The sequence below is a fragment of the Vanessa atalanta genome, chromosome 20 (genome assembly GCF_905147765.1).
Source record: "Vanessa atalanta chromosome 20, ilVanAtal1.2, whole genome shotgun sequence".
Classification (NCBI taxonomy): domain Eukaryota; kingdom Metazoa; phylum Arthropoda; class Insecta; order Lepidoptera; family Nymphalidae; genus Vanessa; species Vanessa atalanta.
This window is the reverse complement of record NC_061890.1, coordinates 6156315-6173049: the sequence shown is the minus strand read 5'-3', so window position 1 is coordinate 6173049 and position 16735 is coordinate 6156315. Positions and strand designations below refer to the sequence as shown.

Genomic DNA, 16735 nt, shown 5'->3' with positions numbered 1-16735 from the left:
GAAGAATAATTATCGATGCGATACATCCGATTCAAAAAAATATCAATTTTTTATAGCTGAAATCAACACCACTATAATTATTAACTTGTTATTTTTAATAAACGACATATAAAACTCGCCATTGAATCGTACTATGTATTATAGTAAAAATAGCTTCTGGAAATGTTTAAAAAATATAAAATTGTTTAATATTCTTCTTTTTTATTACCATAAACAGTCATACTTGACAGTTTCTCAATTGTCAAAAAGAAAGTCATTAAAATCACAGATAAAAACTAATTGTAAGGAACTATCATTTTCACTCATATTTTCAATATGACTTTATTTACAATCTACGTAAACGCGATTGCGTTTGTGTTATTGTGACTATCTTAACAAGGTTTTCTCTGTTACACATACAAACGCTTACAAATACTTATTTACGCAACTCTTGATCTTAATTGTTGGTATTAAGGACTATATTAACTTCGCTGGATCTTGAAATCGTCATAGTTACGTGTAAATTATCGTGGACTAGTTGATATCAGTTCTATCCAATGGACTTCTAGAACAAGTTTACAGACTTCAGTTTAATTAGCAGACATATTATATATAATACTTCTTAATGTAACTGTGAGATAAATCCATAAATTACTTTGACCCATTTGAAAAAAAAACACATAATCGAAATACATTTCAATCAAATAACTACCATCTATTTTTCTCACATTTCTATAACAAAAGAATGTTTTAGACACCAATATGTACAAAATAAAATAAAATTCCTCTTCATAATTAGGGGTTCTTGGGAGGGTTTAGTTTGTTTAGCTTCTTGCTAAATAATCAGTTGAATCATATCTCCTACTATTGCAAAGTAGGAGAAATAAACAAACCTTAGATTTAAATATCCCATGCGATTTGTAATAAGTAATAACTCTACTACATTGTGCACTACAAACTGTTCTTTTTTACTTTATTTACTTAATTACTTATATCTACTATAAATGTATTTCAAAAGTTCTGATAACTGCTTCGTCGACATTTTAAACGCCATTTTTTTTAATTTATTCGTTTTTTTTTATTAAGTTTGTTAAGATTCGAGATATAATAAACGTCCGGTGAAGCGTATAACTTTCTTTATAAAGAAAACCGCGTCACAGCATGCGTTAGTTATTTAAATGAACGAAGTCTTTATTTATTTGTTAAATAAATACACAATGCTTTTATATTTCACATATTATAGATAGGTAAGTATCGGCCGCGCTGACATAACTATTCAGATAACAAAAATAATTCTTACACGTGCTGGTTAGTAAAAGAACGTCATAAAATGTAGAGCGCAAAAGCGAGGTTGTTGACATTACGATAAAAATATTATTGGCAAGCAAAATTTTTCCTGTCATTTGTAGTTTATTTGCTTTCATATAAGTACATATTTTTATTTTGATAACGAAAAAAGCGAAAATTATTTACGTCAAAATAATGTCGTAATTGTATGCACTTGAATGATATATTCTTTAAACAAGTTACTTCCAAAAGTAATTCTACTGTTTTTTGGAAATATTTTATAATAATTACTACGACGGATTTTGTTAGGAAAAAAAAATACGAGGACGGTCGTCGCTTATACTCGCTACACGTAACTGTCTGTCACGTGCCGACCTGGACCTCCCCACTCCATATTGTGTTCTATCCATTTTGGCCTCGCGCTCCTCCCCACTTCATGCGCCGTCGACATAAGCAAAGCAACTATTGTTCCATTTGTAATAATATATAGTCAGTTGTCTTATCTTGTGGTCCATCTGGGCTCATATCTTGTCTATAGCAATTCAAAGCACTTCGATAACACGAAGACAAGCTTTTTAAAAAAAATATGAATTAGTAATAATGGTATTGATAAGTTTACATGTGCAGTGTTACCATATTTATTATTATTATTTTAATTACACTAGTAATAGTTACGAAGGAAACGAGATGAATCTCCGCGATTCGAAGAATTGGCAACTTCGCGCGGCGCCATGCGCTAGTTTTACCAGGAGATCATATATACTAGGAGACATATTTCTGACGTGTCAACAGTTTACTTCCATTCAGTTTGATTTTTTCATTAAACGCATTATTAGTACTTTAGGTGTATTACATAACATTTAAACCATTATTATATTGGTAAGTGTGATTCAATATTTCATAATAAAAACATTTATATTTTCATCTGTACTCGTCCTCGAAATGCCAATATCACTATTTTTTGCTCAATCTGAACCACCCGACTACGACATAAACGCCTACGACAATCGGGAGAAGTTCGATTATGACGCACGAGTAGACTCGGTCGTAGCTCCTGTCCCGACATGCTATCCTAGTGGAGTGCAATAGACAGGAGCTATTACGCCATAAATGTAAGTTTTAAAAACGTTATGTTATTTAACTAACTAACTATATTTCTCATCTATATTTCTCTGGCTAAATAAAATCGGTGGTATTTTTGGATACATAAAATAATTCTGATTGAATTGCGTCTCATAAATGTTTTTTTTAAAATCGCATTGAAATTAATTCGACTAGAACCGTTGTTGTTATTTATTCGTTGACCTCTGTGAAAACAGTTTGGTCGCTTTGGTATCATTGAGGATAAATATTGAATCAAATGAATACTTTAGGATTCACGGGAATAATCACAGGATTACTGTAACTGATTGATATTTTTTTTTTCTGTTGAATTGAATCACCCATTAGAAGATTTCGTACAAGTATCATTATCTGTCCTTTTAAATGTTAATGGTTGAGATCTCTTTCATCGACACAGTAAGTCCTTAGTTAAAAAAATATTTGTTAAACTCAATTTATATATAAAAAAAACATAAATTGACAATAGAGGAAGATGTAGGTAGTATATTCAACAGGATATATTTTTCATACATATATAAATAAATCTATACTATAATAATACTATTAATGCGAAAGTTACTCTGTCTATCTGTATGTCTGTCTATTTGTTGCTCTTTCACGGCCAAACCACTGAATAGATTTTGATAAAATTTGGTGTGAAGCAAGCTCGAACCCCACGGAACCTCAATTTTTTATGCCTTACTAACCCCCTAAAACTCGAGCGAAATCGCAGATGACAACTAGTCAACGATATATTAAAGACTGATGAAAAAAAAGAAAACTACGTGTTACCGGTTCTTCTTGGTAGAATTTACATTGCAAATCGTTGGTAGCTTCACATAACCTAACTTGATGATCCAAAAGTGTCTGTTAGTGTCTACTGGCACGAGGAATATTTCGATTTGATTTATAATGAGTGATTATTTTAATGTATTAAAAATGATTACTAACCAAAGTCGAAATTGTTATTCAAAGTCACGAGTTCACCAGCCTTATGGGTAGGTACAATTCTTAGACATTTTACCTATTCAAATTGACGTTAAACGTATTAAAACGACAGGTCAGTAACCAACCGCCCACTTATCCGTTTTCCTTTTAGTATTCCTTATTGTAATCTATTCTATCACATTGCAAATTAAATAACACATTTTCAAATAAATGTAAAATCTAACTTTAAAATTATTTGTGTATATAATGTATGTATTAGATAATACATTCAGATTATCTTCTGTATCTAAGATATATATTTATAGGAATAATAATTGATATTGTTTAATCTGTTGGTTTTCATTTAAGGTAAAAATATTACATAATAAACAATCGGTAATTTTATTTAATAGTAAGAAAAATTGCAAATGCATTCAAGATGATATAATTTTTCATTCCACAGACTGCACAATATAAATCTTAGTATCATTATGAATACGTCATTTTTATTGCATTATTCATTAATAATATGGTACGCTTGATAAACGTGCCTTGATAATGTTATTCCGCAACAAACTCTTTCGGAACTGCGAGCAACAACCGTATTTTCGGAACTACGAGCGCTTAGTCCCAAGGGGCCCAAGTTAGTAAATTCCGTAGGACACTGGATTTTAATAGTACTATCGTTTTCACGTCAAAAGAGTTGAGAAATGACAACTTTGTTTATGGAATTGATAGACCGTAGACGAATATGATAGAAGTACTGTTTTTCGGTGTTGTGTAGTTCCATTTTTGAAATAACTCAAGGTTTGGTCGCTTGTAAAACAAATGCTATGGAATGTCAACTTTGGCAGTTGTAACAACATACACAATTTACTTTCTAACATAGAAACAGCTGGCCTGATTCTCTTCTGAAGGTGAGAATATATGTTTTTGTGTAACTACAAACACCAATGCGATGCCATAGCCATTAAAACTGGATTGTGGATTGACGTTAGATAGCCTTATCAAGATACATATACAAATAAATGCAAATTCTGATTGTTTGTGTTATGAAATTCTTGTACATAATCAAGTTAATCCCGCGAGATGGCCACAATTAATATGCTGGAGTGGGTGGAGTTTCATAAAATCCATTCTTAACGGATATCTACACCCAATAAGGAACCTACCTGCTAAATTTTAATCAGTTAGTGGTGTTTCGCTTTTTAATATATAGATTGACACTAGATAATGGAAAAAAATAACTTTGAAATAATATTGACAATTTTGCAAAAAAACATATGTTGAATCAGAAAGAAAGATGTTAATAAAATAATATATTTCATTATTTACCAATTTTAACGATTATTACGACTGAAATGTTTTTCCAAATCTACACTACACAGCGATAAGTGTTCGTGTATTCAAAATACGGATAGTTTTTAGACGGAGGCATTTTTATTGAAAATTATTCATTCGTACATTCATGAAAGTCATAATCGAAGAATATAACGACAATTTACTAATTGTATTAAATTGTTTTATTAGAGTTAATGACCATTTTGCGCAAGCAATTTTTATAATATGTATGTATGTAGTAAGCACGTAAGCAGTTTTCGCAAGACGCTAGTTCTACAGAGTACAGAGTCGTAATATTATTATACGTTACGATCAGCCTCTTGGGTTAGAATAGCGCGAGTCGACGAGCAGCTGATTTTCGGCGTAGCAACTAGTAATGTCAAAAAACTGGCGTGCTTACTCTGTTTTATTTTACGTCATTCTATAGGCCACGCCTATGTTTTCTATCTCTTTTCCTCAACACAATTCCAACGTTCTGACTTCGCTTTTATGTCCCAAAATATTTCTAATACAAAAGAATATGAACTTTATTGCCTGCGGTATTACGTCGTTTTTAAAATATTGAAGGTGAACACGCTTAAGTATTACAACCGTCTCATTCACTCGTATACGACCTTTCGTTTCATCGTTGTTGAACTCTTACCTTGGTATGTTCGCCTAGTACTTTACCGCCACAGACTGCAGCCACCGATGAGCGGTTGACACGGATTTGACATGTCGGCCATCGTCAACACGTCCGTTCGTAGGTTGTTTCGAGAAAATTAAACGTAGTAGTGGTTTTCTTACACGTAGTTCTTTGTTTACAGAGGAGGAGCCGAAGTCGCCGGTGTCCGTGCGACTGACAGGAGTATCGGTGACGCGTAGTAATGGCGTGGTGCGGCCGACGTCGCCGGTGCCGGTGGTGCCCCCTGCGCCTGTGCCTATCGCGCCCCTCGCGCCGGTCCCTATACCCGCCGTACCGCCCTCCGCGCCTCTCGACTTCGTACAAGAACATTCCAGGTCGCGTAATACAAACAATAGTCATGGGTGAGTTATGTTCTCCCAGTAAGTACAATGCTCAAATCAGCTGGTATTGAATTCTTCGTACCACGTGCTTGCGAATTTAATCTGTAATTTTGTTCTGTTATGACGTCAACAGTTAGAAAGTTATCATTATTAAAGTTAAGTTTTATTATTTATAGTATCGGTGGCTGACAGTATCGGATTAAAAAAAAATATATTGAAAAAAAAAAATCGGATATATCTCAAAAAAATTTTAAAATGATCTATGAAACTAGTTAACGACTAAATATTTTTTTTGTTTAACCTTAAATTGGAAATATGTTCATGTCGAAAAGAAATTGTTAATTGGGTAGTACAAATCAAATCTCGAATTTTCAACTGTTTTATGAACCCTCCATATTTAGAAATACCTCCGCTATTTGAACTACTTTCGATGGAACCAGTATTTAAGTTTTGTTTTAATAATAGCTGCTATGTTTCTTTTATCTCGTATATTGCAAGATCTTTTTTGTACCAGATAGTTGTATAAATATTTTTTGTCATTATTACTTATAAGGGAAATGGCTGTGAATGGAGTTTTCGTGTGCTTAATTTGTGTTGATAATATTCATCTCGTGCTCAGCGGTAAAGGAATACATCGTTAGTAAAATCTTAAGGGTCGGATGAAATGCTAGCATCACAAGTATCTATCATAGCATTTGACTATCATGGTAGAAAAATCCCCAAATCTAATTAGGAGAAGGTCTAATAGTGGGTCATTAACGTGTTAATTTTATCAATCATATTCTAAACCATAGACAACTCCGTAAAACTTTAGTAATTATTAGTTATGCTTATATTTTAGTACCACATACAGAACTCTGTAAACATGGGAACATTGCAATAAACACACAACTAATTTAATATCATAACGTAGTTTATTTGTACATTCAAAGAATCAAAAATCAACCAAGCATTTGCGTAATTCAAAGAGTCAAATTGTTAAAATATATATACATATATATATCTGGGTGTGACGTGTTTGCTTGTGAATATCAATTTCATTCATTTAGATATTACATCTATTTTGAACCGACTTTAAAGAGGAAGTTCTCAATGCTTTTGAATCAGATTTTTTTTTGTTTTTAAAACGACATTAATTTTTATTTTAAAATCGGCTGGGCTGAATTAAAAAAATACTCAAAGGTAAGCTTATTACATTGTTATTTATACGTTAGAAGTTTTTATTTGGGGACATTCAGATAATTTTTCGCATGTAAAGTCTGTTTATATATTTTTATTATTAATAATGAAATGGCTAAAATCTATTTAAATAAACAAGTTTTATTATATAAGATAAAGAGATTCTAATTCCGCTTTACAAGAGTTGATCTAAGCAAATAAACATCAAAGTTAAAAAATAAACACTTAAAAATTATAAAATACTTTTAGGAAAACCTAACCTTCTACAAGCACTTTTGAATCGTCATTATACAAAACTATAATAAGTGAAGCTACCACTGGCTTGGAATGTAGATTCTACCGAGAAGAACTTGCAAAAAACTCAGTAGTCTTCTACATTTTTCCACCATTTAAAATGCAAATTTATGTTTGTTAAATACAATTATATATGTGATAAATCCTGTCTAGAAGTCAATATGTATTAGCTCCACGCAGAGTTCATCCTTGAAAAATCTTAAAGAAAAACTTGATAATTTTAATATGTAAAAATACTCTTTAAAGAAGAAGTATTATAACTACCCGATAATTCTGTACTATGCATATTTGTTCAAGATCTGCGATATGAAAAAACCTTGTTCAGGAACAAATGTACAAAAAGATTGGTAGAATTATTTAAAAAAAAAAACATGGCAAAACCTGCGTGTCCAATTAAGATTACATTGGTCAATTGAAAACAGCCGTCATTAATTTAGTTTTTTGTACGTTTGTGGTTAATGATTAATAAAAAAATGTGCATTGTTTAACTACTTAAATATAAAACCTAATGTTTTCGTAATTTTTACAATTAAAAATTAATTATTTGTTTACTTTAGGTTTTACAACTACATATTTAAAAAATGGAGTTGTCCAGGAAACCATTTTTACTCGAAGTATTATGTACAGTTAAAAAAATTATACCCGTTTATTTTTTACTATTCATTTTCGTTAATGAACTTAGATTACGCAGCCAACAAAAAACCTCCAGTTATATGTTGCTGTAAGTATGATGATAATAATAACTTTATAGGCTAGAATATACAAGTAAAATATAAATCTTGTAATTTATAATCAATCTTTACTTAAGTTTAGGCTAATTAGCCGAGCAAAAGACCTGCGAAGACTTAGATTAAAAAATAGTTATTTTATTAACTTAGACCGATATAGATAGATGCCTTAGTAGTAACGACGAATATATTAAGTCCTAGTAGCATCATCCATGTATTATGTGGCGTTATATATGTAAAGGGGTCGAAAATGAATCAGTAATTGTATCCTTGCGGTTCGTTCTATCTCGCGCAAGGTTTATATCCAGTGAGCTTATAAATAATTTGTTCCTAAGGTGTTAATAAGTAGGTCGAAAGACCTCAAAGTGTAATTTTTTTATTTAACTACTTAAAAGTTACCATCTTCGAGGATAAGGACTTGAAGTGAGATTACAATTCCGTTATTTTGTTCGATATATGGCGCGAGGGCTATTTGCACAGATACAAAATTTTACTAATTATAATATTTTATATTAATACATACTGTATATACAATTGTGGCTTTTAATTTAAATGTAATTAGCTTGTTTTTAAATGAATGATTTATAGGTTTATAATGTTATATTTTTTAAATTTAATATTTATTTTTGGCATGCAACAATGTTGTAAAACCGTTATAATCAAAATAATTTGATGCTTAAATCTCAGTAACGGATACATTGACACGAATATTAAGTAATTTTATTATTCATCGCCCTATAGATCAGTCCTTGCCGTTGTATGCATCATTAATCTGATGTTATGTAGGCCCTTATTTTGTAATTTAATTACAAGAAACTTAAGAGTCATGTCGCATCGTTATTATGGATGTTCCTTGATTGTAAAACAAACTTTTTTAGAACAAGGTTAGAAGAATAGAAGGCGATAATTACTTGAGTGCAAGTTTATTTAAAAAATATATCGGTTAAAGTTAGGAATCAAATGTTTTTAAATCTTTTACGATAGCTTTGTAATTGTTGTCCACAGACCACCACAAATACCATCGCCCCCATCAGTCAGCAGTAACGGCAGCGGGAGCGGAAGCAATAGCGGTAGCATCGGGAGTGCGCCTCGAGCCGGAACTCGGGAGGTCCACAATAAGTTGGAGAAGAACCGCCGAGCACATCTTAAAGAATGCTTCGAACTCCTCAAGCGTCAATTGCCCGCTACACCCGACGATAAAAAGACTTCCAACTTATCAATACTTGGCTCGGCTATACGTTACATTCAGGTAAAACTATAGTTAACGTTAGAATATAATATCGCATAGTTTTCGTAGATATATTTATACATGTTAAAAATGTTAATATTTCGTCCAGCCGTGAATTGCGTGATGGGTGTGGCTCCACACGATGAGATTATATATAAAACGTCAACAGACTTCGCAGAAAAATACTCATGGAATAAAGATTTGCTTACGATTTCATTTTTATGTCAAATAACTTTAAACAGTGCCCATAAATAAATCAATGTTGGTAGGTATATCGTTGAATAAGAATATGCCTTTATTTTTAAAACAAATATTTTTTTATATCAAATTTATCGTTCTAATGCTCAGAGCATTAAAATACTGCACGCTTTTCTTATAAAATGTAATGCACTTAATAATATTAAATTTATTATGTATGTGTATTGAATAAAGGAAATGATGCGTGAAGGACCTTTGAGTCTTTAATTATAAGTTTTATCTCACGGTTTCGTATTTTTCTCTGGTCTGTTAATAAAGCACATTGTTGCATAATAATTTTCATTTAGATTCTAGAAAATATCGAGAACACTTTGCCAATATTGCTACATGTAAGCGATGTATGTTACCCTAGTACTTTGTTCATAGGTGCTTCGACGAAAGGAGCGCGAAAGCGAACACGAGATGGAACGTCTGGCTCGCGAAAAGATCGCAGCGCAACAGCGGCTCGCCGCGTTGAAGCGAGAAATCTCCGTTCGTGCCACAATACGCCCAAACAGTATTGGTAAGTATATGACATATATTCTTAAGGCTTATGTCAAAAACTCTACTTCTAATACATATTTTATTTCTTTATAAATAATACAGTTTTTTTTTTAATATGAAACGAATAAAATCATATTTTAAATAAATTAGTTTAAAATATTTGACATATAAACAGCAAATTTTGTTACATTTAGAAAAATGAGGTCAAAACTTTTGGGTTTTCAGAAGCTGTTTGCGAAGAAAATGACAGGGACGATCGTGTCAATGGGCAGGTACTGGGAATCCCTGTAAGTGTGAGTTTATTTTTTTTTTAGATTATATTGACTAAGTATGTGCAAATATATACTTATATACATATGAAATGAAATTAGACTTTATTTGAACTTATGTTTATTTATAAAATTTATTTAATTTCAGATTTCTTCTTCGCCGCCGCGTTCTGCAATTCGAATGGATTCCTCACCACCTCGTACACTAAACCTAAGCACGAAGCTGCGTACGTTGCCGATACAAATTACACCTACGACTTCACAGGTAATCACGTATGCTTATACACAAAACCTACAAATAAACTTTTCAATTTATTTATTTGCATCAGTAATTATCCGATTTCAATTATATAATAACTTAAAATTATAATAACTTTTGTTAATAACTATTAATGAAAATAATTTACCAAGTACATAATTATTAATATTGTCGCGTGTAGTGCGTACAAATTACTTTTTTTTCGTGTAAATTGACCACGAACTCACATCTGCGTGAGTCGTGACCTGACGCGACCTAACCTTGCTTTGTTTTATTATTATAACACGGAGATATTATAAGATTTATGTTTTGGTTCAGGTCGTGAGAACGTCGTACGGGACGAGACATAATACCCTTACCCTTACGACGATTGCTCCAGCGGATCCTTCGTTGCAGGTATCATTCTGCTTTTCTTTGCATTTATTTTAAATCTTTATCTTGTATCTATCAAGCGTGGAATACCTAAATATTTTTATTTCAACTTACATTATTCTCCTTAATTTTCATTATTTTATTCTATTTTCCGATATTAGTTATGTGGTAACATAGCACGCCATTTTTAAAATGGCTTTCCTCCACATGGAGAGAAATCTCGTTGGAACACAGCGACTCTTCCATCAATTAGCCTAAATTCCATAATACTTTGTTTTGCCTATCGCATATGGAAATAATAAACACGATTAAAATATTCCCGGCAAATCAAAAATCCTATATCTTTTCCCTCTGGACAATACTATAATAGTCGTTAATTTAGTGTACTATGTATACCATACTATATGGCAGTTATTTCTAAAATATAGGTTTGGGTAGGGTCAAACATAAATCTTTAAAAAAGCTATACTATAGTCAATTATTTTGAAACATACAAAATAATTTAAGTTAGCACCGCTAGTTAATACACATTCTCCTAAAATAAAACCAATTTAAAGACCTGAATACTCTTCATAAAAATTGCAGTCACTGAAATAAATATAAAATGAATATATCCTGTTTAAAAATCAACGAATACTATTTTTACGCGTTTTGTAAAAATTTCGGTGAATATTATGGTATCTGCTATGGCCAATTCCTACCACAGGAGGAACAAGAACTAAAGACAAATAAATAACTTTGATATTGAAATGACGCAATGTCATTGGTTGAGAGCTTGAATAAAATCTATGATATTCGAAAGATGGTTGGTTGGTATTTTGAGTGTCGGCGAAACTGTTATCGGAACTTTGGAAGAAACATTAAAGTGGATATAAGTAGTTTAGTGGAATAGTGTTGTAATATAAGTAAAATTATATTTACTATTTAAGAACTGTTAGTAGTGCACTACATAGCTGACCTATTAGAGAATCGCGTGGCATACGTGGTTTTTTTCTAGTCCAATATGTATATTTTATACATATAAACCTTTCTCTTAAATCATTAAAGTAGTTTAATAGATCCAAGAGTTCAGACGGCAGGGAGTGACTTTATTTTTTACTATGTTAATCTCCAAAATATTTGCCGTACTAAGTAGGTATAATATTTAAATAACGTAATATGTACTATACGTATTATATTATCATCTATATTTATACGGATAATAAGATGATAATGACATAGGTCATTTTAATTGAAATAATAATATTTAATTATAAAAATTATTATATACAAGTGTACAAAGTTCACGCGTGTGACGTCAATATTCTAAATTTAAAATTGCAAAATACCCTATATATATATAATATTATATTCTAAAATTTTCGCGAAAACCGAAACGCGCTCTATTTTTCATTAAGGAATTACATAAAATCGTCTTCTTATTTGAATATAGTCAATGCTTTATTATACCAAAGTTTTTTTTTTTAATTGCAGAATGGTCAAGATGTCAATGGCGTAACAAATGCATTGAACAATATAATGCATCCAGCTCAAATTCATCTCCCTTTATCCCAAGTAAGTTTATGGTAAATGTATCGTCAATATACCTAGGTGGAAATAAATGATTTTATTGTATCTGTGAAAAATCTTTTTTTTAATTTGAAGAAATAAAATTTTTATTTTATCTATACAAAATCGTAAAATTAAGCTATCTCTTATTTTATAACTAAAATATATTAAGTGTACCTTTGGATATTAGGTGGTCAGTAGCGGCGGTCTTGTGGTAGGGCCGGCAGCATTACAACTGTTGTCGGCGGGCGGCGGGCTGCGAGTACTACAAGCGCCGTCTTTTCACACCAACGGTGAGTTATACTTACCTGGTACCTTCGATGCCACGTGCGTCGTGTCAATGTCATCTTACTTTATAAAAACAAAGTGAGGTTGTTTGCTACGTTTTTCACGTCTTTAATACTCAACCGTTCACCAAGATATTTTGCATACACAAGGGTAAAGAAACGGACATAGGATAACTGAAATAACCTAACCCCCCACCCAGTAACGAGCGATAATTAGTAATTATTATTGTTATTTGATGAAATAAGTTTACATCATTTTCCGTTCATTGTCACAACCAACGCCCGAAAAATTTAAATGACCTAAATCATAATTTAATATTAAAATTACCGTACAATATTCATGATCGCTTAGTACGGTAGCGATAATGCTCGAAGGTAGTATTCGTACATCATATAAATAAAACTTCAACTATCACGATTTGTAAGATTTCCCCATTTTTTAAAAATATTTTTTGGTAATTTGCTATTATGATTTTTTTTATATTTTTATTTTAAATATGGCCTTTTTTCAGGTGTAACCACTGATAGCAATAAAGTTTCTAAAGAAAATGGCATCGTGACGCCACCGCCGACGTCAACAGGCAAGTATTTATATATTAAAATCAGCCAATTTAACAATATTACAATTAAATGTGATATGAAAAAAAAATAAGATCTTGCGTAATTAAGTAATAAAAGTAGTAAAAATACAGTTGCAAGTTTAGACACGAACTTATTTATTAGTAAAGTTTTATAAAATGCGGTCATTTTTTTTTACTAAAAACCAATTTGTATTTTTTTATATAAACATTTCTAATTTTCATATATAAAACCAGTGCTAATAATATCAATTTTTTAATTACATAAGACATCTTAAATTGTTTGACGAAGTATTGAAAATAAGTTCTACATCAGTTCCATAACTAAATTTCAATTCGACGATACTACGTAGAAGATATAATATATGTTTTCTCTGCCAGTTGGATAATTCATTTGTAGACAGATTAAACTAGTGATTGCAGGAACGCATTTAATTTAATTATCGATTCGATTATTACAATTTTAATATTTTTATGTAGATTAACAATTTTATTTATTCAGTAGGTCGAATATAATGAATTATTGTATTATATAAACAAATCAGTTTATATAAATGTTTTATTTCAGAAGGAAGCGTTTTGGTCGGTGGCTTGACTCCTCTCGTAGTGTCACAGCCGGGGCATTTATTGCAAACGCACACACTCACACACAAGGTAAGATTAAATAAAGGCTTTAACCGATAAAGAAACCAACATTCTACCGATAAAGAAAAATAACCTAAGACTGAATATTACAAAAAAAAAATGATTTTATAATTTTGAATATTTCAGATGGTAGAAACCCAGATGGTGAAAGGTAGTGTGGCGCCATTGACAGTTAGTGCGCAGTATTTAAGCGCCACTACCATCGTCAAACCCGTGGTGGTAGTGTCCAGTGCATCGCCTTCCACGTGACCTCCGCGTGAAATCTGAACGCCTAGTACACGCTCACTTTGATAGTGCTGTTCATTTATTTAAAAAAAAAAACAATAGTTTTTTTGGTGTAAAATTTTGTTTAAAAAACTATTATTTGACAATTTACTTTAATAGAGAATAAATGAAATATGCTATTATAAATTATATTCCGCGCATACATGTTAACTCGTGATTATCCTGCAGAATAATACAGAATCCTGCAGATTCACTCGCGTCGCGTATTATAAAGATAATTCGACATCATTCTCCTTCGATTTCACACATTACATTAGAAATTAATTATAACAATTCACAAAAAATAACACCTTGAATTAGAATTTAATAATATACAATTGCAACAAAATTTTACACCAATTATATATTCATATATAAACAAAAAGGATGCTTATATTGTATAAAGCATTTTCATCAGTGCGCGATCGAAAGTTACGTTGCGAGATGATTGTAAGGAACGTGTAATCACTGCCTAATTTACCAAGCAATAATTCGATATATGGACTTCTCGATTACGACACGTTAAACGATGCGTTTTTCTGTGAAGTTTAAATCGTTCTACAACAGGGTAGACAGATTTATTTCTCGACAATACGATCGCCACTGACATTAATCTTCAGTTGATTGCGTGATGCGCGTACGCAGTGTTCAGTTATTCGAGACAGTGACAGCAAAGTGAAATGTGTGATGGACGATTTGCGATGATTTTTATGCGTATCATCCGGCCAAACTGTTGAATTAGTGTAGGTACAATTCACTTTATATTTTTCTACAAATAACAAATTCCAATTGTGATTGTACAGAGCGCTACGAGTGTAAAGATATAATTTAATTATTATTTATTTATTTAGAGCCAGTAAAATAGGGAGCAAATTTTATATGTATCAAAACTGGAATATATTTTGGAGCCGATTGGAAAATAGATGTGGTTGTAATGAATATGTTCCCCATGATACTACTACTCCGCTCAGACATCTATCGAAAATCTGTGAATTTCTACAAATTATTCCTTTTATTCGAATAAAGTGTAGCATTTCATTGGATGCCATCTATAAGGAGGTCTATACAATTAACATACTGTAAATATATTTAGATTTAGGCTAAAATGTACTTGTTATGTATAGATTAACAAGATAAAGTTTATTTTTTCTATATATCTGTGATGTGTGCAGTTTAGCTACTGTAGTACTGGAAATTCTGTACAAAGATTCTGTCTTTAGATGTTGTCAATTTTTAATAATCGCGTGTTATAAATATAAAAAGTCAATAAATAAGGCGTAAATAATTTAGGTTCAAAATGAATAATGTGGCTTATATATGTGAAAGAAAAACATCATTATGTGATAAGTATATATGATGAAAGTACCAGGGATTAATAAATTAGAAGGCTGTGATTCGCACAAGCGTTTCGGCTATCCGGAATATGTAAGGATAAGCTTACACTTGTCCAGAATTGTAAGAATTTTCAATAAATTATTGTATGACCGTCGTAAGCAAATGCATCATGTACCCTGTAGTAACCCGTGCGGTTATATATTCGATGATACTTAAATTATTTAATGTCGTTTGCGACAGCATTCATTAAATTAGCCGGCGCTGGGTCAGGTCCCTCGGCCGTCCGAATACAGTGCCTAAGAAATTATAATAGTCAAGCTAAAATCGAACAGTGTTATAAAAAACTTCATAACGTCGTTGATGTAAATAACAGTTTGCCATCAAATAAAATATTGGTACTTTATTTCGCGACATAGAATAAAATTCAATTATTTTTAGCTTGATTGAAAGAAAATATAAAGTAAACGACACATGTATTGTTCAAAATCTAATCCGATATTGTTACCTCGATAAATAATTACAGAATTGTCTTTCTTCAATATTTTGTGTTTACCTCTTTTGACTATAAATTAAATAAATCAAAACGTTGATCTAATTAGCGAACAGTATGGTGCCTAATGTATGTTACGTCTTAAGCTCTACGGTGTAAAGACCGTTGGAAAAAAGAGCTTTGAGTTATTATTTAAGGGGTCATAAGTCCATTTTGATAATGTAGCGCGATTATAATTTCAGTTATGTTGTGTGCAATATTGATAAAATAAAATATAGATTTTTATTTCTCAGAAACAAAACTGAAAATAATGTATTATTTGAAAGAAAATTAAGAAAAATATTTATACCTTACATGGGTAGCATGAAATAGTGGGAAACGATGGATCATTTTGTGTCACACCCAGTCGTAATCATTTAAGAGAAATTAAAGAGACTCCCCAGAAGTTTAATTTAAATCGAATGTCATAATGATTAAGATTAAAATTAATGAAGCGATATTTATTATTTACAGAACTGGAACAAAGAAAGATCTTACCTAAGTTAAGTTTCTGGTTTTCAATGTTGGTTTTAAGCATTTTATAATTTAATATTGCAGTTTTAGTGTCTTGCATATTTATTATTCTCATAAAAATAACGAACAATCACTTTAGAATTCCGCTTTAGTAAAATATTTAAAGAAATCCATTATACGATTTTTCTGAGCTTCTGAAGTGATGTCTCTTTGCCTAATAATAATAATAATAATAGTAGATATGAAAATTGTATAAATATTATAATTTAAGAGAGAATTTATTTTAATTTTATTAATATTGCGAAGCGAATGCTCATGTAAATACAATGATGTAGTGTATAAAATTCTAATATGTTAGTAATACA

General features: G+C 31.2%; 1 protein-coding gene across 7 annotated transcripts in view; it reads left to right on the top strand.

Moving 5' to 3' along the window:
• LOC125071670 (max-binding protein MNT-like) overlaps window positions 1-16735 on the top strand; it is a 29110-nt gene extending 12375 nt beyond the window's left edge. For 3 of the 7 annotated variants that reach the window (XM_047681991.1, XM_047681992.1, XM_047681989.1), the window contains exons 3-13: window positions 5442-5661; window positions 8847-9090; window positions 9694-9829; window positions 10036-10103; window positions 10228-10344; window positions 10657-10734; window positions 12184-12264; window positions 12449-12551; window positions 13058-13126; window positions 13692-13777; window positions 13895-16733. In XM_047681991.1, coding sequence (XP_047537947.1) covers window positions 5442-5661; window positions 8847-9090; window positions 9694-9829; window positions 10036-10103; window positions 10228-10344; window positions 10657-10734; window positions 12184-12264; window positions 12449-12551; window positions 13058-13126; window positions 13692-13777; window positions 13895-14017 — 1325 coding nt within the window. In that variant the 3' untranslated portion in view covers window positions 14018-16733. Of the gene's footprint in view, window positions 1-5441; window positions 5662-8846; window positions 9091-9693; window positions 9830-10035; window positions 10104-10227; window positions 10345-10656; window positions 10735-12183; window positions 12265-12448; window positions 12552-13057; window positions 13127-13691; window positions 13778-13894 lie in introns of all 7 variants that reach the window. The other 4 variants (XM_047681995.1, XM_047681993.1, XM_047681994.1 and 1 more) reach the window with 4 other exon arrangements.